We start from the raw sequence: 23,825 nt of genomic DNA on the forward strand, positions 1-23,825 counted from the left end.
GCTCAACCATATCAGAAGCTAAAGGTACAGCAGATAGACATGTAGAACCTATGAAATGTGATCAGTGAGCTATAACAAAAAAATGTAAGTTTTCAAGTCAAGTTAAAATAAAAGGAAAAAAAGACATTGCCATGAAAGGATGTTCTCCAGAAAATGTCACCATGTCACAAATGCCCTTTTTTTTCCCCCTGGAAGAGAGAAAGGGCTGATCAAATTACAAGGTGCAGAGACGCAGCCCTGTGAATACACAGCAGCCTGCTAGGCTGTCTGCTCCACTGCTGCAATGCTCTGGCCCAGACAGCCTGAAGTCATGGCCACCACTCCCCAAGGTGGAACACTGGCTGCTTATCCTGCAGCCTCATCAGCACACCCACACTGAAAGGCAAGGGCTGTCACCAGCAAAGACCTCAGTAATGCAATGTCCCAACTCACTGTCACAGCCTACAGAATCACATTGTTTCTTGTTACAGAATGCAAGACAAAGATCTCAAAAGCACTCCTGTCACAGAACTCCTCCTAAACAAACTAACATAGAATATTCAGATTTACAAAAGGAACATATTCGTTTTCAGTTAGGCAGCTTTCCCAATGATCAGCACACTCATGAAAAACACCATGATAAAGAAAATCCACATGAAAAACCTGTCCATCACTTTCGCAACTTTTTTCCATTCAATTCCTTTGGCCCGGTTTGCTTTATGGTCTCTTACACAATTAGCAATATACTCGATATTTTTAATCAGCGTCTTGTAACAAGAACAGCAATTAACAGTCTCCCTAACATTTTCACCATGAACTCCATAGCTTTTATTCCAATTTCCATTGAGCTTCTCCTTGAGGTTGCAGTCATCATTCCTAGTGGAAAGAGGACTCCTTACCTCTTTGTGCCTCCTCTGACATCCATCATCCCCCTCTAACCTGCGTTCTTCTTCCTTCTCTCTTTTCGGACTTGTGCAATTTTCGCCCACATCATAAACAAAAAAGATTTTTGACATGTAGTCCAAAATAACCACCTTGGCCCACTGTGGAACAGGCTTTGCTTCTGAGCCGCAGTGATGGAGATTCATTATAATGATTGTCAATGCAGTGGAAGCTGTGATCATTGTCATAGTTGCTATGTAGTACTTTCCTAGAACATGAAATAAAATAATATTAAAGATGTTACTCTAATTAAAAAAATCAGTGAGAAGTAACAGTGTGACAACATAGTGTTAAGCATAAATGCAAGTGAAACAAAGTTTCAGTCACCCCAATTCTCTTAGATAGTGATTTACCAGTTAAAACAAATATTAAATCTATTTAAATAAAATCTCATACTCGTTACTGGTATGTCCTTATCAGATGAGTGACTACTGGATAAGCATGGTAAATATTTGCAAGCCAAAACCTCTGATTACTTGAAACACATCCATTCAGAAAGCAGTTCAAAAATGTTTCTCAAGGGCCTTACTCTTTTTATAGCATCTCCAAAATCCCCATGCCAATGGCTTCACATGGCACCTTGGAAATCCCACTTCCCAATTCATTAACAGCAGCGGTGATAACACTTTGTTTGAGCTATTGGTGCACCCCACATCAGCAGATCCATCTTTTCACACTCACATATGCCAGTGAATATCCAGACCTTGTTGGTATCCACAACCAATGTGCTGCCAGCTCAGAGATCAGAGCACAGAGCTGAAGGCTGGTGAGCTGAAGAGAATACGAGCTGTGCTCCTCTGCCCTTGCTTTTGGCAACTGAAGCTCACAGCTGACCACCCAACCCACCTATGCAGAGAGGCAGCTCCCAGCCCTGCTCTGCAGCCTCGGCAGGAAAAGCAAGGGCTGACAGCAACGACACAGGACATGCCACAGACAAATGTGGTGTGAGCCCAGTTTCAAAATAGTTGGAAAAGATGGCAAGGGACAGTGTGGGAATAGAGAAAACAGACTGAAGCTATAAGCTATGTCCCATTCATTGCATATGAACTTTTCTGAACTCCCAGACACAAATTAAATTTCAGCATAATGGATGCCCAGGATCCATAATCCGACACAGAAATTGTCAGATACTAAGCCAACTGTGAGTATGCCAGCCAGGCCATCCAACCATCTGGATCTGACAGAAATATGTCTTGAAACAGCCTGACCTTGTGCTTATAGCTCTTGATTATACTTCATGTGTTAGTTCTAAAATTGCTTTCCATTACTGGCTTTATTTCAAGATGTGATACCATAGTTCTAAATGTCTAACTATATTTAATAAATATAAAATAGCTACTTAATGTATAATTTAAAATAAATACAAAACAACTTCTAAAAACTGCAGCATACCTATATAAATTCCACATGTATTTCAAGTACTTTACTATATTTCAAAAATGTAGCAAATTTATCTTGCCAGAAATCACAAATTACATAAAGATTCCCTGACATACAGCCCTGCTATTAATAAGTCATGCTTAAAGACAAAGTGTGTAAAGCTCACCTATCAAAGGTACATTTTCAGATGGGGGCATGATCTCTGCAACCATCAGCTGGAACACAGTCAGAGCAAGAAGAACTGTAACACCCAGAGACACTTTCTCACCAGAGTCTGCAGGGAGATAGAATCCCAGTGGGGCCAGGAAAGAGATCAAAATGCAAGGAAGCAACAGATTAAATATGTAGAAAGAGGACTTCCTTTTCAAAATCAGCGTGAAGGTGACATCTGGATAAGGCTCAGAGCAGCAGCCATAAGTGATAACATTCTTAACTGCTGGCATACCATGAATCTCCCATTCCACATCTTCTATGAAGTCAGAGAGGTCACCACTGTCAAGAGAATTGATGATGTCTACCTGATTACCATTATAGGTCCAAGACCCAAAGGTAAGGTTGCACTGCTGGCTGTCAAAAGGAAAATAAGACACATCCACTACACAAGAGCTCTTTGTGATAGCAGGTGCATCCCAAGTGATTTTTCCGTCATATCTCAGCACTACATTAGTATTTACTGGTTCTGAAAAGTCATCATCAGCCCTAAAAAACAGAAAAATGGCAATCAGGATTGACAAACAAAAACTTAAAGGGGCCAGAGAAGCTGGGCAATGGGGAAGACCCTCCTTTCACACTATTAAAAGCATGCTTCTGAAATATTTACATAGACTTTTATAAGAACTTACTATTAACCATTATTTACAGGTATGAGTGCCCATGAATGCCAAATATCAGTTTGCTAAATTATGCTGTATTTGTTTGCCATAATTTCTTCAAACTTGACGTCAAACACGACACATTAAAAGTCTGACAATCTGCAGGTCATTATTGGCCTGGGAGAGCAGATAAGGAGTTCAGCCTTCATGTATCATTTTTTATGGACAATCCTCCAGAGTTCTCTAAGAGTCTCAGCAGAAAACACCTCTGACAGCCAGGGTAGTTCTCCCAGTGCAGAGAAATTCAGGAAAGCTTTGTTGTAGCATAATTTTCAGATCTTGTCTATAGCTTTATTGCAAAATATTTAGATTTTCAACAACAAATGTTAAGACAACAAACATACCCCTCTCTAAGGCAAGGTAAAGATGAAAGTTTAGACTTCTGTAGGCCAGTTACTCCTTCAACCAACTCCCTCCCTCAAATATGCAAGCTGGTTTTCTCCAGCCACACTCACTTGTTATATAGGACAATATCTGGTCTCCAAACCAAACTGCTTGGAATCCTGATAGAATCCAACCCATCATACTTATCTTTGTCCCATCTGAGGTATGCATCATACCAGCTTTGTCGAATCCATAAGTAAGCTGACAAAATTTGGTTCCTTTCATCCTGCATTAAAATGTAGAAATATTTCTAGCAGAAGGTGACAAAATCACATCTTAAACAAAGACAGAATTTGTGATATATCTTTGATGTAGTGCTCAAAACAGGCCAGAATACTGAGAGGCCACAAAATTATTCTCAGACAGGCATCTAAGCCCATACACTGTACAGTGAAATCACTGGTTTGGACTTTGGCTTGTGCAAACCTTCTTCTCTCAGCACCCTCCCTAGCTTTAACCAGTGTCTAATACTTCTTAATTTCCTTTTGTGAGCATCAGAATAGCAAATAGCGAACAGATTCAGGCTAAGAAATTCCTTGAGAGCTTGGAGAGGCCTTGAAATTATAATTCAGCAGTCACAAAAATAATCTTTCCTTCTCCTTCCAGATACATTTTCTTTTGCCTTAAAAGTGTACCCAAAAAAAAATGTATAAAAAATATTGAAGGCTAATTTTAGGGATTTTATGTAGAAATTAATTGCATCTTAGAAAAAGCACTTGCTATATATAAAACTCTGCAAAATTTGCCTGGAGGGTGTGATACCAACACCCAACTACAAAAGAAGTCTTAAAAACTCAGCAGCTTTAAGTTTCCAGACTTATAATGGAAGCCTTAAGTGTTACAACCAGAGAAGAATGCAAAAAAATCTGGAGAACAGGGCACCCCCATCCCTTCTCCCCCACTCCTGAGGAAGCATTTCTGAAGTTGTCACAACAAAATGAAGTCTGCTTTACTACTCCAAACAAAAGGCTTACATCCAAACAAAAGGCTTACATCTAGTACAGTAATTTCACGATTATAAGCCGCACCATTTTGACTAAAATTTTGGTCCAAACCCAAAGTGCGGCTTATAATCAGGTGCGGCTTATATACGGACAAAGAACAAAAAGTTGCTGTTTTAGTTTGGAGGACAGGTGTCTGCTGAGAAAGGCAGGAACTTCTCTTTGAAATGGAGAATGTAAACCCCCTCCCTCCAAATTATTATAATTTGGAAATCAAGGGGCTTTCAGGTAAAAATATGGAAATTAGGAATAACAGTTCTTTTCTAGGGAAATTAAAACAGAAATACAGTACTACAAAGAAACAAACCCCAAACTCTGACAAAGTCAGAGTACAACCTGACACCCCGTCAGGCAGGGTGTTGGCAGCAGTCTCATTCCATGGTGGCTGCATCCTCCTGCAGTGACAGATGTGATTCAGTTGGAGCAGCGCTCCTGCAGAAGGTGCAGTTTCCCTCTGGAGGTGCAGTGGTGATGTGGAGAAATCTGGTTTTCCTCTGGAGTCCAGTGGAGAAAGGGGCTCCCTTAGTGTTCCCAAAACCTCTGTTTTTATCTTGGTAAGAAATGTTGGGCTCTTCCCCCTGGCTGGAGCAACTTTCAATGGGATGCAGTAATTTTATCAGTCACAGAGTGGGACTCAATGGGCCATTAACAGAGAATGACTCTCTGGAGGAAGGATGGGGTGTGAAAAGATAAAGAACAATGCCCTGTCTGGTTTCAATGGATAGCCCATTAGCAGATTATCTGCCATTGAGATAAGGATGGCTGTCCCCACCCTCAACAGATGATGATAGAACAGATACCTTTTATCACACTCTGTATTGTAACCTGCGGCTTATAATCAGGTGCGGCTTATGTATGGACAAAAAAACAGAAAGTTGCTGAAACCCAGAAGTGCAGCTTATACTCAGTGCGGCTTATAATTGTGAAATTACTGTATATTCCTGTATATTTTTAGAAAAACAGAGCTGTACTTTTACTCACCATGTCTTTAATTTGGGACAGTGTGATCTGAAGGGTGACATTCAGTACTTTATCTGTGTCTTCCACTGGTCTTAGAGCATTGGAGTAGTCTTCAAATAGCTCATTAAACAGCATGTGAGCATATTTTCCTTTGGCTGATTCTACAACTAGATAGCATGGATTTGTTCAGTACATTAAATTAAGCACTAAGCAGCATCAGAAAACACCCTCTTTCTACTGCTTCAAGCTGTATTTGCTATAACCATATTTATCATTCATATATGGTGGAATATCATTAGTTCAGATACAGAAGAGTACCTGATGAAATTATTCAAATAAAGACAGTGTTCACCTGAAGCAAATGGATGGCTGACTTAAGCTTTTCACATCCACTAAAAAACACTCTGAATGCAGTGATTCCTACATTTTTTGAAGGAAAATAAAACTACTTACATTTTACCAATGACCTTCACAGGCAGATACTACTGACTTCCAGTTTGCAAGGTCTGATCACAGGCTAATGGCTTTTGGTATGTCCCCAAATGCAACACTGGTAAGATCCCTGCTACTTACAGAATTTAGTCTTTTTCTTTTTAAACTACCACCTGTAAAATGTCTGAGTTGCTTTTCTTCACAAGCTGGCAATTGCATAATGTGTGAATACATAGGTGCACCAACATCAATTCCAAACCATGTATTTGGAGATGCTTCTTGCTATGCAGGCTTAGATACTAAAGATAATTCACTGAAACTTGAGGTTTTAAATTACACTTTTGCTGCTCATACTGTTTTATGCATCACACTTTCTCTAGGCAGCTTCTGTATCATCTTCACATAGATTCACAAATTTCTGCCAGCAAAGGGCAAGGACAACAGAACCACTCAGTTACAACCACCCCTGAAGGTGGGGTAACTGAGATTCTTCTTAATAGATGCCTTGGGATGGATAGGAATGAAACAACATTGAAAGACTGGGTATGTCTAAATACATGTATTTATGTATGGCAGCTTTATTTTAGAACAATTCGGTTGCAGTGGAGTCACTGAAACTACAGGAAAAACAGAAACTCTCCAACAACATCTGTTCAATGTTAGAGAATTAGACATTACTTTACTCTGGGCAGGAGATTATTCTGAGTAGGACATGCAAAAGAAATTGTTTCTTCCACACATGCCCGGATTGTGCAGTGAAAATCATTCCATCATACATGGTTCTTTACCTGACCTTTCACCTATTTGTACATAAAAACCCCGAAGAAATTCACGTTTATTCATCACAATTTACACCATTCTTACTGTTCAATCTTGTATTGGTTATTGATGTTTTCACATTTGATTCTAACTTGGCCCTTATTCCTTGGTCCTCTTATCAATCTTTTCCCAGACCAGGTGTCTCCGTGGGGTAATGGCCATTAATCTCCTGTGTATCTTCTGTGTACTCCCCATCTGTAGATGTTAAACCCATCAGATCTCAGCCGGTGAACAAACTTTTGAAGAGAAACTTCAATTTCCCTCCCCCTGGGCAAAGGAGAACAAACCCCTGACTAAAGTTACAAAAAAAATTTAAAAGTTGCATCAATTCCAGCAACGGGAAAGAGGTACATAGGTTATTATCTATAGAAAAAATATTAAAGTATAAAGACTACACTTAAAATACAGAAGGAAAAGAAAGAAAAAGGATAAGAGTAGATAATGGAGAAGACCGATATCACCATGCATTATAAAAGGTATGGTCCCATCTCACAGGATCTACTTCTTATCTGTATTCTCCCTTATCTGGTTCAAAACACATCTTGTTCCTAAACAAAGGTTAATTTGTGGTGATGATCTCTGGTGATGGGCGCTCATCCCTTTGCACCTGGCGTGTACTTGTGCAGGTTCAAAACCTGTCCTCCCCCCACTGGGTTGTGGGGTGCAAATCCGTCCCCATCAGAGCCCCCGCTGCCTTTGCAAATGGCCAATTGTTTCAGTCGTTATCACTTCAGCATTTCAGCCTCTCACACACCCGCAGAATTGCGCAAGTGCCAGGTGGCAATATGTAGGGAACAAGTGCTTTGGAGTACATCTCTCTCTGGTGATTCACACCGACTTCCTGCACTAATTAAGAGTTCAAAGCAAATCTTCCTGACTAAAAAGATATCCCAACAAATCTAAACTTCCCGAGCAGCACTGCAATTCTGGTCGTACATGATCGTTGTGTCTATGCATCGGTGACACACAGTAAAACCAAACAGATTAAACACTTTTGGAGTTCAGCCATGTAGGGTACATCAGGTCACAAGATCCTATATGAATAAAATAAAGTTCAGTGCAACATTTAGCTAATAAGCAGTATTCTCACCTTTGAATATCACTGCTGTGAATAGCAACCACAGAGAGACGTAAAAGGAGGAGAGGCTCCTTATCTTCATTTCTGGACCTTTAATAAAACTGTTCACACGAGGGCACAGAAGTGTTTGCCACCATCCAAATCTATCCAAAAAAGTAAACCAAGCTGCACAGCAGCATCAAGGTGCTGACACACTGACGCTTCCAGAAGCAGCTGGGTGCTCCCTGAGCAGATGTGAGAGTCCTGCAGGGATCATGGATGGGCTCCGTCCCTGCCACCGCCTGGGGCTCTGCTGAACCCTCCCTCTCGGGAAACCTGAGCGCAGCCTGCTCTCCAGCTACCGCTGAGACAGAACACCAGCAGATACGGTATCAGTGCGAAAACTGTGCTCCAGTGCAGTTCTACTACACAAATGTAAGATTTCGTCCAATTTACGACAAATCCTTTTCCAGTTCTTTGGCGGGCTTTGTTTTACTCCATTTATATTCTGCAACAGCTCGCTCAGAACCAATTCTATGGAATTTGTGGACCTTCACAAAAAGTGATCTGACTCAGTACTTTAATAGGAATAGTAACCCTGTACATCACACATTCAATATCACACAGAAAAAAACCAAAAACCAAAACAAACAAATAAACAAAAAACAATACCCTTAGCCACAGCCTGCTTACTTCCATGCTGGTAAAACAAGGTTTACATTACCAAAGTGTTGCCACATGGAAGACATGCAGTTGCACCAAAGCCAGAAGACACATATAAATATTTGCACTAGCCCAGTATCACTGTGCAAACAAGAACTTCAGCAGGTGTAGACAACTTGGAGACCGGTACTAAGCACAGTAAATCAGGAGCAAAACCAGACTTTGTAGGTAAAATGCCATTCCACTTTTACAGTGCAATTTTTCACAGGTGAACTTGAGAAAAAAATTACAGTTACTGGACCACACTTACATTTAGCCAAAAGAGTTTCAGGAGAAAAATATGAACATGAAAGCCAGTCTTTCGTCTCACTCTGATGGCCAGAACTTCAATAGGTCTGTCTGTATTACTCATGTTGTCAAGTTAGCTTCCTAGAATCACAGACATTTTCTTTCAAGTTTCTTAGACAAGAGGAGATTACTTCCTCCTCTCCACAGTCCAATCCATCCTTCCTGATATACTTCAGTCCATTTTGCTATCCTTTTGCAACAGATAACAGAAAACAGTCACTAAAACAGAAAGTGAAAATATAGAATGAGCTACCAGAAAAAAAAATGGTCCAGAATAGTTGTGATCCATAGAAAGCATAAAATATGGCTCCTTTACTCTTGCACAGCCTTTTGGCAAGAAGAAAAGTTGTCCCTCCCTGCACATAATTTCTACACAGCAGCACTACAAGCAGTCATGGCTAATGTTTGTGCTTTTGTGGGATTTATAAATCAATTACTTTTATGGCCAGATTTACTAAGTAAGCAATAAATAATTATGGTCAAAGCTCCTGTAATGAAATCAATCTCTGTCATTTCATTTGCTGAATTGTCAAAGGAGTAAAAAAAGTGGAAAACTATTTAGAAGTCAAAAAGGTCAGAACAGCCGCTAGGCAGTATGTAATAATCTGCATTCTCTGTGGGATGAAGGTATATGGTGCTAGAGACAACAAAATCGTGGACAGAAGACAAAAGATTTTTGGATGCGGTCAGATAAGTGAATTCTCACAGAATAATTTTAGCCTACAATAAATTGCCATTCTGTCAGCAAGGAGCTACTGCATAACATCTCTTCCTGAAATCACAAGAGTGATCAGGGGTACTGCTGTAAGAGAATTGCTATTAACACTACTGGAATCAGAACTAGCCTTGCTCTGCCACAGATTTGAGACAACTGTGTGACCTGTTACATCAGCAATACACGCATGTCAAGCAGTGTGGACTGAGATGTACATTAATTTGCATAAGATCACGTATATAAAAGAACCCTGCACATTTACTGTAACAAAGTCTTCTTGAAGGGAAACAGCAGGGTCCCAAAAAAACCATAAAGCACGTTTACATGTTGTTAACCCAATTTATTCTTATACACACATACAATTCCATACCATTAATTGCAAACTTGCAAAGGGGTAGATCATAAACTGTGATTTATGACCTATAATATTTTCACTCATCACACTGGACATATCGACAGGTAAATATGAACACGCATATATTAAACATGTTTGTTATGTTTGAGGCGCTGCATTAATCGCACAGTGTTTGCAAAAGTAAAATACATCCAAAAGCTTTTAAATATTGAAGACAAGAAATTTAACAATGTTAGTATGATAGACCATCTTTACATTTGTTCACAAGATAACTGATTTTTATTTTAATCAAAATATCCCTAATGTATACATTTTGTATGAATGACAAGCATTAACATTAATTGCTCGTTGATTTGAGAGCTTCATCTACAAAGGCACACCTCCTCAGAACATAGTTTTAAGTTTTGGCATGATTTAAGGCAATACTAGCCCCATATCAAACATCTTATTTAACTTTTGAATGAAGCTTAAATTTATAGTTAAAGAATTGTCTTTGTTTACAGTAAAAATTTTGGTACCAGGCAGAAATTAATACAAGATACGAAGCCGCTTACAAAGATAATTTAAGAAGAGTCAGGGGTATTTGGAAGTTAGAACGAAGCCATTAAGCGCTCCCAGAGTCGCTCCCAGCAGAATTCCCAGGGATGCTGCCGGAGTCCCTCTGCCAGCAGATGGCCCTGTCACCCAGCCTGTGATCCAGCCGGAGAGACCGGGAGGTTTAGCACCAAAAGTCACAACGCATGTAGCTACTTCCATCCGTTTCGCAGATCATTTGCCTTACATTTGCTGTAAGACACGGTGAGACAAGCTGTTCTTTTAAAGAGAGAGATAAGCAGAACAAAACCCTTTCGTGGCTGAATTCGGGATTTTTCCGGACTTCCTTCTCGGCAGGACCGACCAGAGCCGGGAGCAGCCACGGGAGGGATCCAGGGGAGCGAGCTCCAGCCACTGGCATCGGCTGCGGGTCCGTACAGAGCCACGTTTGGGGCACACGCTGCTTCTGCTGGGGCGGACGGTGATCAAGGCTCGTGGCACAGGATCCAACCCTGCTCCCGTGTACTTCCTTCCAACATTTGACTCCGTGGGAATGAGGACGGGCTATTAACAGAGCTCATACATCACTCACAGAACACATGTAACTTTAAATGCTTCTAGACGCACGTAAACTATTATGTAGACATCATCAAAATTCTGAGTTCAGTGTACTGCCATGTAAGGGAAGTTTGACTTTGCATGTGCTCTAAGAACAGACTGAAGTGGAGATGACATAGGAGAGATCTCTTTCATATTAAAACTTCCAAAGTTAGATACTTATCTTAGCCAAACTATAAGCAGTGTAGGTAAGAAGTGTAAAAATGTTTCAAATTTTGTTCTTTCAAGCCTTCTTCTTCTGCACAAAATAATAATTTGCTCTTGAGCCTTAGGTTTTTATGTGTACATTTTCAGATTTTTTTAATGGATTCTTACCCTTTTTTGCATAAAAACCATTAAGTGTTTTCAAGCCTTCAACTGGAAAAGCTGCAGACACTGTGCTAGCACAGGCCTCAAAGCCATTTGTACCATTTATAATCCATCACTTCATCAGAGAACAATAAAGAAGAACAGATTGGTTTCTAAGCACAGTTTGCAAGAAATGTCTCACAGTCTGCTTCTACTTGCCTTCCTGCCAATTTTTCCCCACAGAAGCTGTTGCATTCACTTTCTTCACAGCATTTGCTACTGAATATTATTTTGTGATAGGGTCAAGCAGCACACTAACTGTTCAGAGTCAGACTTCTCTCCTTAGACTAACTGCTCTTAACAGCACGGGTAACAACAGCTCTTGCTGCCAGCAGCACAGTCTCACTGAGCCTGCTCTAGAGAACGCAGCACTTCACTTAGATGCAACATATTTCTCTCCACCTCATTTTTTCTCACCCACCTACTGCCTCCTCCTTCCTTCTCTCTAAAAATCCCCTACCACCCGAAACCAACACACTCATTCATATTTTCTTCCACCCTACTGTGCACATGGAAGATAGGAAACACACTGGGAAGCGTTCACAATTCTAGGTCATGAGATAATGTAGAATATTAGCCACATTTTCCAGAGCTGGGAAATCCTCATTTGCATGTTACAGTTGTGGAGTTTTCTGAATATAAATTATTTGGGTGCACTTACACAGGCAGCTCTGCCAACCACCTCCCATCCCCGAAGAGAAACTTTCTGAACCTAGAAGTCTGGTATTCCTTGACGTGGTCTAATATGCAGCAGCTTACTCCTTTTTCCACTACAATGCCCATTTTGTCCATCAGTATCTGGCAGGGTTAAGGACAAAGCTAATTTATAATTTTAGGTATCAGACAGTTATTTTATATACAGCTCTTTCTCATTGGGATAATTTCCATCTTTCTAGCATGCCTTTGAATGGCTGATTGCACAATCTGTGCTCTACACAAAGGCAACCTCTGGGCCTAGACACAAATCATGAGTTAACTCTGATAGGCAGCTCCAAACCAAGCTGAATTAGAGAAAAATTCCTATGCTAATACAAGTGCGCTGACAGACTCGAACATCTTCTCAATGACCACTCTTGAGCCACAGAAGGCAGCACACTACCTCTGCTTTTGGAGCAGAGGGAAGTCTCCCAGCTGCCATTCCAGGCTGAAGACAGCTCTAGGTGCCCCAGCTTGTATGCTTGTATCACAAAAAGACCCCAGACATTAAACCAATGTCTGAAGAGGCAAGACTGAAAGGCAACAGTTTAGACACTAACTCAAAACTAAAGTTTCACTGTCTCCAAAATTTAGAGATGAATGGGAACATCCCTTTATAACACTACCAAAACTCATCACAACCACACGAGTACCTGCACAGAGGGTTTAGCATTTCCTGAAAGCATATGCTTTCCTGGTCAGCTCACATACACCTTGCAACACAAAATATGGCACAACTACATGGGGGAGGACACAACTCAAAATTACCACAATGCATTTAGCCCCAGACAAACCTCCCTGTGGGATAAAGCAAGTAGCAGCTACTCATCTCTGAGGGAAAAGAACTTTTGATAAATCATGGGTTAGCTAGTGAATCATCTTATGGTACATGGGTACTGACATTCTTTAAAATGTCCTAGCATGAACATACCTACATCATGCTATGGTTTAAGCAAAAAAATATTTCCTCTTGTGCAAAAAATTGTAGTAAACCTGCTGATTTATTCAAACTCTGCAGCTACACTCACTCTGGCACAAGGGAGTAATTTATATCTTGGGAACAAAGCACCACCATTTCAGCTGAAGACAGGATCCCTTTTCTTAAGCACAGTGAAAGCACAGTGGCTCAGTTAAGACAGGCTATACTCATACTCATGTCAGTTTTCATCTGAAAAATTCCAAGCAATTGTCCAAAGATGTGATATTATTTTCTTCTTTTCAACCCACAACAAATGTATTGAAATGGAGTACTTCCAAGGGGAAAAAATAAGTGAAAGTGTTAATACAGGAAGTCATCACCAAGGAACATTTTTCTTTGGCTGAGTGGGCTGAAAAAGCTTATTTTGCCAATAAAGTCATAGGATTTGCCATCTAAAAGTGTTAGCCTACAACACTTACAACACTGACCTGAATCTTACAAGCTTAAGTAGTGCTATTTTCCGAGTACTGTGGAAGGTGCACAGAATATTCTTAGTTGGAAGGGACCCACAAGGTGATATGAGGTAAAAAAGCTGTTAAGGGAGAAAAAAAAAAAAAGATGCTTTAACATTAAATTACTACTATAACCACATATCACAGCTGATTAGTTTGTGTGCTTTGGAAAACATTTGCTCCTTGCTTGCCAACAATTGGCAGGGGGCTGTGAAGTATCTCTGCCAATTGCTCAGCTGCCTTTAGCTTAAGGAATTGCATTTTATCCTGAAATAGAACTAAACTGCTCAACAAAATGCAAGAGGGATTAGTGCAGTTTATAGCTATAACAGAGCTATGAGAAGTCAGACTATCCTATAATCATCCTGCAGTTATTGAAGCATTTGGGAAATGTATATAGAAGGACAAGAATCAGTTCCTCAAACTAGTAGCAAAGAGTTAGTATAAGAACATTTCTACAACACAGAACAATTCAAACAAAAAAATCCATATTGGCTTTACTCCTGGGCTCTAAAAGGAGCATATTACATTGCCATATGAGACAGCTGCTTCTTATCCAATGGTTTTAATGACTGAGGTACACTGGACTCTGATGGATAATTGATTTGTTCTTGGTGGGAAGATAACATAAAGAAAAAAGCATGGGACTTGTGGTACCCATTGTTCTATAATTCTTTCTGTTCTGCCAGTATTTCAAGGCGATATACGTAGCTGGTATGGTTAAGCAGCACATTGCAGTGAATACACAGCCAGCCTCAGAGAGGAAGACAGCAACAGATTACGACATCTCACTGGAAGAGATGGTTCAGTGACCAGTTGGTGCATTTGGCACTAGGCTAATGCTCCTAGCCAAACTTGCATCGCAACCTGAGAAACAGCTTTCTTCACCTATCCTGACTGAAAAACATTGCTTTTCCTTTAGATAGCTTAAAATACATGTAGTTTCAAATTCTATACAGTTTCCAAGTCTGCTGCATTAGTAGTTATGAGCAGGGTAAGCAGAGAACTGGTATGTTGTGTACAGCTGCTGCAGCACATCAGTGTCCTCCTGGCTACAGGAAGGAATGACCAAGTCTCTTCAATGTACAGGGAACATCAGAACTGGTGGATACACGTATCTGAAAGCAAGTAGATGGAAGACTTCTAGGTACATATACAAAAGGCACTTTGGGGATGTTTCAAGTAGCAAATCAATGGAACCCCTCAGTCACAAGGGTTTTCTTTTCCTAGCTACATTTCATCCAGGTATTGGTTGCAGACAAGAAACAATTATGGGAGACAGAATTGCTTGCCTTAGCAGTTTGTCTCAAAAAGTCTTCTCAGCACTTTTTACAGCACAAATAATTTTTCCATATAACCACTGTAAAGAAAACCATAAGGGATTTAAAGGCATTTGGCTATTTATTTTCAGTTTTCTGGACTTGCATCTTGGCTATCAAAAGACACTGAATGCTGTTAGTCAGACTAGCAGAAGATGCTTTCATTCTCCAAGCAAGAAATACTCATGGATCCTAGGGTGAAATCTGGCAGATGCATGATTTTATCTACTTCATTTTCAGCAGATATGAAAATAAGTAAATCCTTTCAAATTTCATCCATTTCAGGATTATGAATTGTAAGGTACAATTTAAAAAATTAAAATTTTAGTTGTATAAGGACATAAGATTTGCACTTGTTAAATTAGTACTGAAGTAATGAGCAGGCAATGTTACTTCTGTCATTCCAAGGAATATGTATTTTATATGAGCATCACAATTAGAATGGAAGCAAATGCATACCAATCAGGCGCAGAAGAAAAATTTTTGCTTTGTTTTTAATTAAGAAAAACAACCCTAAGTACAGATATGTAAGCCAAGAAAGGAACCTCAAAGAAGGTGCAGCCTCCCTGAGAAACAAAGCTAGAAAATTGGTTACAATGCATGAGGAAGAGGCTGAGGTACTCAACAAACTTTCTGCTTCAGTCCCTAATATCAGCCTTTCTTCCCACACCTCTCAAGCAGGTGGACAGCAGGATGGGGACTGGGGAAGCAGAGCACTCATAAGAGAAGATCAAGTTTATGACCTCCAAAAGCACCTGAACACACACAAGTCTATGGGACCTGATGAGATGCATCCCAGAGTCTGGAGAGAATTGGCTGATATATTTGCTAAGCCACATTCTATGGTATTTAAAAAGTCATGGCAGTCAGGTGAAGTCCCAGGTGAATGGAAAAAGGAAAACATTGTACCCATCTTTAAAAAAGTACAATACCAACCTTTGCCCTCTGTGCCTGGGAAGATCATGGCACAGATCCTCTAAGAAGGGGACATGGAGAACAGGGAGGTGATTTGAGGGAGCCAGCACAGCTTCACCAAGGGCAAGTCCTGACAGACCCAGTGGCCTTCTACAATGGAGTGATTGCACCAGTGTAAAGAGAAGGGTTACAGACATCATTTATCTGGATTTTCATAAAGATTTTGACACAGCCCCCCACAACATCCTTCTCTCTAAATTGGAGAGAGATAGATTTGATGGGTGGACTGTTAGATGGATAAGAAATTGGTAGAAAGGTCACATCCAGAGGGTAGTGGTCAATGGACATCAGTGGTGCCCTTCAGGGGTGCCCCTCAGGGATCTACACTGGGGCCATTGTTATTTAATATCTTCATTAATGACATAGATTAAGTGGCCTCTCAGCAAATTTGCAGATGACAGCAAAGTTGAGTGGTGCTGTTGATGCTCCCAAGGGACCTGATGCCATCCAGAGGGACCTGGACATGCTTGAGAATTGGGCCCTCGAGGTTTAACAAAACCAAGTGCAGGGTGCTGCCCCTCAGTCAGGACAACCCCTGGTATCAACACAGGCTGGAGATGAACAGATCAGAGCAGCCCGGCCAAGAGTGACTTGGTGATGCTGCTGGGTGAGAGGCTGGACATGACCCAGCCATGGCACTCCCAGCCCAGAAAGCCAAATGTGTCCTGGGCTGCATCCAGAGCACTGTGGGCAGCAGGGCAGGGAGGGGATTCTACCCCTCTGCTCTCTCTGGTGAGACCCCACTGCAGTGCTGCATCCAGCTCTGGGCTCCCAGCACAGCAAGGACATGGAGCTGCTGGAGTAAGTTCAAGGGAAGTCACCAAATTGATTAGAGGGATGGAGCACCTCTCTTATGAAGAAAGACTAAAGAGTTGGGTTGTTCAGCCTGGAAAAGAGAAGGCTTAGGGGTGACCGAATTGTCCTTCCAGTATCTGGATGGAGCCTAAAAGAAAGATTGAGAGGGATTTTTCACAGGAATATGTGGTGGCAGGACAATGGGAAATGGATCCAACTAAAAGTAGGTTTAGATTAGGTATTAGGAAAAGTATTTTTATTTTGAGAGTGGTAAGGTACGCCAAGAGTTTCTCCAGTGACGCTGTGGAAGCCCCATTCCTGAAGGCATTCAAGGCCAGGCTGGATGGGGCTCTGAGTAACCTGGTCAAGTTACTAAAGGTGTCCCTGCCCATGGCAGGGAGGTTGGAACTTAATGGGCTTTAAGGTCTCAACACAAACAGTTCTGTGATTCTATTATTCTATTACTTCCCCTTTATTCCTGAACAGTCTAACTGCTTAAATTAACAATTATAAATTCCAGAAATTTTAAGAGTTTGAACTTCCACCTGAATGATTAACCAGTATCTGCATATAATAAAGTGAATTCCCACAGCAGAAAGTCACCGGTAATACAAGAGTTTTTCAGCTTTTTCTAGAGTCAGTAGGCTTAGCCTTTCACCCTTAAAATGCAAAAAAGCATGAAACCATTAATTAACATGGTAGGAAAAAATGGGAGTTGAAATAGCCACCCGTTTTACACCTTGAAGTAAATACCCTTATTATTACCTATTATTTTTCTATTCTTTAGAACAATTAAATGAAAAGAAGCAGTGTACTGGATGTTCATGGCCAAGTTTTGGTAGCAGGAGGTTACAAGGCTGGCTTCTGTGAGAAGCTGCCAGAAGCTTCCCCCATGTCCAGCAGAGCCAATGCCAAATGGCTCCAGGACAGCCGTGCTGCTGGCCAAGCCTGGGCCAATTAGAAATGGTGGTAATGACTCTGTGATAACATATCTAAGAAGGAAGATAGAGAGTTACTGTGCAGATGTAATTGCAGCCAGAAAAGATTGGGGCGAGAATACTTGAAAGGAACAAATCTGCAGACACCCAGGTCAGTGAAGGAGGGGCAGGGGGTGCTACTTCTCATGCTTACTTCCACTTAGGAGCCGTACAAGATCAAAACTCTGGCTATAGCTGTAGAATGTAGGCAGAAATAAGATCAAAGATAATTCTCTTTTCTGCTTCATGCATTAGAGACATAGAAATTACAGATAAGACAGGCATCCATTTTCCCAGTATTCCCAAGCAATCATCATGGTATTTGTTTACCAAATACCAGGTTCCCTAGAAGACAGATTTATCTGTTTCAAAACAGCACCTATATTAAAGGTGCAAGCATTAATATAGCCATTTCTGTCTGCTAGGACAACTATTCACACTCCTAAAACACTTGCAAAAAACTTTCTTGCATCCCCATTTGGGAAATGCAATTTATTGGTGAAATCAATTAAATGGAAGAGTCCTAGCAGGCAGTTAAGTGGTCAGGCATATTCACTGTTAAAATACTTGGATACTGGGCAAAAATATGAACGGGGCAGTCCCTTTTACCTCTTTTTACAGAGGCCATCCCCGCAGTCCCCCCTCCCACCAATACTAAAGCTGTGCAACATAAGTCAATATACACACCTTCCACAGCAAGGCAACAGACACTACTAGAAACTGGCCTGCCTAACACAAGCCAGTGAGCAGACACATCACATACACAGGGGACAGCAAAAACTCAAAGCTCCCACTGAGCACAAAGCACTTCCTTATGCAGGCATGTTCTAAGTATTTGCTCAGCTGTGAGCACCTCAGAATAATTCCTGGGGAGATGCTACATTTGCATTACCTTAGCTCTGTTTACACTTTAGATCTCATGCACAGAAATAGAAATTACTGTGCAAACAAGAAATTAGGGTGAACAAAGGAAAATCATTAAGAAGACAGTTTTTAGCTGAGCTTTTAGCTGATATCTCTGATATGAGCATAACCACAGAAGTGTTGCTGCACTGTAGTTAACTCCCACAGTGAACTCAGCACCATGCACAGTAGAGAGTAGCAGAGAGGTGCTGCCCTGCATGGACACAGTGTATTTCAACTAAAAACAAAAAGTCTCAGAAATCATGGCTGGTTATCCACATAGACATCAAGCCAGCATTAAATTTCAGCTAGCTACCTTCTTTCTGTTCCCCATAATTTTGTTAGAGTAGGATATAGCATAGAGAAAGATACAAAACCAGCCTGTTGAACTGTAATCATAGTCCAAGATTGAAGCAGTGATAGTAATAAGGGGATCTAAAAGGTTTGCTCACTACAGATCTCAGACAGAGTACTGTCTGACTCACCAACTCCTGTCCCAGTCCAGCCATCTGATGAAAAATATTTTCCACCAGAGGCTATCAAAGTGCTACAGATGCTATTAACATCAAGATTAGAAATACTTGAGCCATTGTACTGTATGGTCGTGGTTGAAAACTCAATTTTTAAAAGTAACTTAAAATTCAGGAAAAAAGCAAGTCAAATTAAGGCCAGCAAGTATCATACCCTAAGGAAATCATTAACTGTTAGGTGAACCATGTGCTAATTTTGTTATTTAAAATACTGATTAAGCTAATTATGCTCACAGGGAATTGAGTCTAGAGGATTAAATGAAATATTTTCAGAAGTGGCGTTTGATGAAAAGTTGCTATCATCCATTTAAGCAGTAAAAAGTGTCATTTTAAATATCTTATGATGACCAACATTTTAAGAAGATCTTCCTTTGGTGTCTGTTATTTGGTGAATAATGTAGCTTATACTTTCCTTTTGACCTTAGTGAAATGTTAGTGTTAAAACGTCTACAACTATGCCAAAAGATAATATCATTTAACTACTTCCTCTTTACAACTATTACCTTAAAAGCTCAGTTTTTCTTTGAGAGCAAAGAATGACAAACTGACTTTTCTCAGTTTGTCATCCTTTGCTCTCAAAGCCAAGATTATTATTTCTGAGTAAAGAGCAACAATAGTATACGAAGCAGAAACTGCTTTTAAAAAGGCAATTTTTATTACCTCAGGATAATAAATATACTATACAAGATAAAAATGCAGTCTATGCATAAAGGTTTGACTTCCCCCCACCTTCAAATACAGACAGAATATAAACAAGTTTAGGATGAACTTGGGATCACACCACTGTGATGTAGAAAATTAATTTCAAGTGTCAATACTAAATTCCCGTCAAAGGCTAGAAACTATACAGCTAAAGTTGACTCTACATAAAGAAAATAATTCGTTAGCTTCTATTTTCCATGGTTAGAATGTTCCTGGGATCTTACAGGGCCATCTTGCCAGGCGAGTGACATCTTCGCCAGGATAGCCGCAGCGCGCAGCAGTGACAGCAGTGCCCAGCCAGAAGGAATGCGCGCCGTACTGCTCCGGGCGCAGCCCCAGCAGGCGCAGGGCATCCCGGAGAATGGCCAGGAACTCCCTCTTCGTCACTGCCTTCAAGTCCGAGTGCACGAAGAGCGGCCCTTCCAGCCGTGGACGAGCAGCCAAATAGCTCCGGAGGGCCAGAACAGGGCACACCCAGGGCTCTCCCGACAGCGCTAGGCTGATGACGTGTCTCTCCTGATCCGCGGCAGAGTAAGGCAGGAAAAGCAGCACCTTCCTCTCCATCAGCTGCAGATCGCTCCGGTACAGCAGCTCAGGCTGCAGTACGTGGCGGTGCTTTGCCACCATCTCTCCTATTCGAAGTGCCCCAAAAAAAGCTACGGTAAATAATGCACGGAACAGTAAGCATTCATAATGAGTTACGCACACAGACTCCAGAACTCCTAAGAGAGATCGTAACATCTCAATTGTTATAGGCAAGTATTTATCCCTCAGGATACCCGCTCGACGTTTCAACCCTGTCACCATACTACGGGTTATAGGATCTTCCAGAGGATCGGAGTTACCAGTCAATTTTGATAAATATGAAAGTGCTGCAATGTATAAGAGCGACTTTGAGGAGGAATTATTAGATTCCACAGCTAAAAACCCTCTAATTTGCTCCACTGGAATTGGCCAGGCTGCAGGCATTCCCATGCTTTCCCTAAAGGCAAGGAATTTCTTCAGTCCTTCGAGGTAGGCTTGCCAAAGCCTGCCATCCCCTGAGCGCTCCAGCAACGACAAAGTCTTCAGAGGCGAAGGTCCCAAGGAATGCTTCTGATGATAACTGATCTGGCTTCCTGCAAGACAAGATCCACATTAGCACGTGGTGACAAGAGGCATAAGTATACTACTTAAGCGGTAACAAAGACGGTGCTCCTGAGTGTATTACACCCCCAGATAATGCTGTGACCTTATCTGATAGACAGCTCACACACAGTTGCACCAGAGGTATTTTTCAAATGAGTAACAAGCAACATACCAGGCCCGTTTGAGGCACTGAATGTGGTAACACTCCGTAAATTTACAAGGCTGCGGAGTAGTAATGGAGAAGACCAATATAAAGCGATTTTTAAACCAAGGGATGGCTTACAGAAATTACAACAAAGGTCACACAGCACACTCCCTCCAGTAGGTAACATTATTTTCCAGCCCAGGAGGGAGAATTCTCTCCACACATCCCGCCAAACCCTCCAGCCTCTCGCAAGAACCCGAACAAAACCAAGGAGCTGCGCGGTCGGAGGCACGGCCGCCAGCGATGCGGTGCCCCCGGGCAGCGCCCGTCCTGTCCCCATACCCTTCCCTTCCTCGGCTCCGTTCCCGTCCCGTCCCCATCCCCGTCCCGTCCCGTCTCCGTCTCCATCTCCATCTCTCCATCTCCACCTCCACCTCCATCTCCATCCCCATCCCCGTCCCGTCCCGTCCCGTCCCCGTCCCCGGTGTCTGTCCGCACTTACCGCTCCGCGGTGCTTCTCGGCTGCGAGGCGCGGAGTTCACTGCTCGCCCTGCAAGGGTCAGCTCCAGCCACTTCATGCCCGGCTCCCGGGCCAGCAGTGCCAGCATCTCCCAGAAGAGATCGGCGGCAGGCGCGGCCGGAGCGCGGGCAGCGCAGGCCATGGCAGGAGGACGAGCAGCGGCTGGATGGACACTGCCAGGAATGAGCCCTGGGGTCCTTTTATGGCCGGGGCCACTCGGACCAGCTCCAGAGGTCACGAGTGCTGCCCAGGGCGATGCGGGAGGAGGATGGGAAACAGGAGGGAGCCGAGAACTGGAAGGTGTGAAACGTCAGATGTTGATTACGTGTTCTGCCAGAGCCTGGAATGTTACTTCGGCAGAGGACGTAATAATGGATTTAGTGATAAGGTTAAAAAGGAGACAAAAGTACTTGCGTTATCTCCCAGTTATTGTTCCTGGGCTCTGCAAGATGTGGTTTCCGGGTTTGGTAGAGAATAGATCAGGGCAGCTGGCTTTGTTCTGAATTACTCAATAGCCCTCCTTCGCTGTTAAGTACAGGTTATGCACTGAGATGCTTTTACACAGTTTAACGAGACAGCTACCCCAGAAAAATCCACGGTAGCCATCCCAGAAAAATCCTAAGAAAAAACCAAAGCTACCAGGCTCCTCAGCCGCCAACTTGAGCCTTCGGTACAGCTTTGAAGAAAGCTGTACAGGGACCCCGGCGGCCTCCTTCCCCGGGAGTTTGTGTTTCCTCAAGATTTGGCCATTACTCCTGGCCGTCATGGAGACTTGCACCCGTTTGTACCTCCCCTGCTGCCGGCTCTCTCCTCTTTGGTAACAAAACGGCACATGGTAGTGGCAGGGGAGAGGAATAGTGCCAGGGACAAGCAGGTTAAGGCACCCGCGGACACACCCTCTGCTCCTTCCTTAGCTCTCAGCGGCAGCACAATGGAGGCGATAATGGGCCGCTTAGGATATTCCCAGGGACTGGAATCTCACCTTCCCGGTAACCCCCCCGCAGACCCGTGGGCAGAGATTGGAGAAGGCAGGATGGGGGATCCCCGCACGGACACTCAGGAACAGCCTTGGATAGGGTCCCAGAAGGGACGTAAAGGGGGCGTTCCTATTTGGATAGGAAGGCCAGGGTATAAAAGGACAGCACGGTGGCATCGCCGAGGAGCTCTTGTTTCGTGCTTCTCACTGCGTGGCTGCTGTTTGTTGGTGATGGAGGGAAGGGCTGAGCTGCCTGCTGCCCCTTCACCCTTCTGGGCGCTGCTGGCGCTGCTGCGGCGGGAGCCCGGCATGGGGTGGCTGCCGAGCGGTCCCGATGGCTGCGCCGGATCATGCGGTACCGGGGGACTGGGGGCTGCCAGGGGGGACGGAGCTGGTCACTGTGCCCTTGGGGGGCACGGAGGGGCGGTGGGCAGCTGAGAGCTGGGAGAGGTGGGTAGAGTCCTGCCAGTCTCTTCCATGTGGTCTGACCACGCTGTTGGAAGACTCCTGAGACCTCTGTACACCCCTGAATAGATCCTTACTTTGCGGTGCCTTTGTCACTCCCAGCCACTCGTGCCCCTGATGGAGGTCTGAGGTCACAGAAAGCTTGCAATAGGGTGTCAGATGTGTCACCAGGCTTGAGATGTTGTTTTAAAGAGACAAATAGGGAAGGGTTATGGATTTTGAGAATGTAATCCTTCTCCTGTGTTCTGGCTGGTGCAAACTCTGCAGATGAGGCTCATAAGAATGCATGGGACAGGCTTTTTCCCAGAAGAGTTCAAGTAAAGGCAGAAGCATGTTGAAAGAGAGGGAACTTCTATCTGCTTTTGCTTGCCATTACTAACACAGTTTTCTTTCAACAGATAAGCTCAGCCAGGTTCCTGAGAAGCATTCCTTGGGCCCTTGTCCCCTGAAGGCTCTGCTGTTACTGGAGGACTCAAGAGAGAACCACTTATGGCAAGTCTACCATGAAGGCCTCAAAAACTTCCTTTCTTTCAGAGAAGGCATGGCTCTGTCTGCAATCTGGCCAATTCCAGTTGAGCAAATTAGAGAGTTTCTGGTCTCCATGGAATCCCAGAATCTGCCTGCCACAACAATAGTAATGTACATGGAAGGACTGTCCTTCATCTGCAGAATGGTAGATCACCCTGATCCTCTTCCAGATCCTCTTATCTGTTTCATGATGTCAAGGCTGAAACTCAGGGCTCACCGTACAAATGATGCATACTCTCCTGTAACAATTGAAGTGTTAAGATCTCTCCTGGGAACTCTGGAGTCTGCATGTACGTGTCCTTATGAGTGTTTGCTGTTCCGTGCCATT

The 23,825-nt window shown here is 42.7% G+C and overlaps 1 protein-coding gene across 1 annotated transcript; it reads right to left on the reverse strand.

Moving 5' to 3' along the window:
* Window positions 1-254: 254 nt before the first annotated feature.
* On the reverse strand, window positions 255-7,929 carry CHRNA9 (cholinergic receptor nicotinic alpha 9 subunit). The gene is made up of 5 exons (XM_033060791.1): window positions 7,860-7,929; window positions 5,540-5,685; window positions 3,629-3,783; window positions 2,468-3,000; window positions 255-1,129 (listed from the first exon to the last, which is right to left on the reverse strand). The coding sequence occupies exons 1-5, from the start codon at window positions 7,927-7,929 to the stop codon at window positions 573-575; spliced, it is 1,461 nt and encodes a 486-aa protein (XP_032916682.1). The 3' UTR covers window positions 255-572.
* Between the last annotated feature and the right edge of the window lie 15,896 nt (window positions 7,930-23,825).

This window comes from Catharus ustulatus, chromosome 5 (assembly GCF_009819885.2).
Source record: "Catharus ustulatus isolate bCatUst1 chromosome 5, bCatUst1.pri.v2, whole genome shotgun sequence".
Lineage (NCBI taxonomy): Eukaryota > Metazoa > Chordata > Aves > Passeriformes > Turdidae > Catharus > Catharus ustulatus.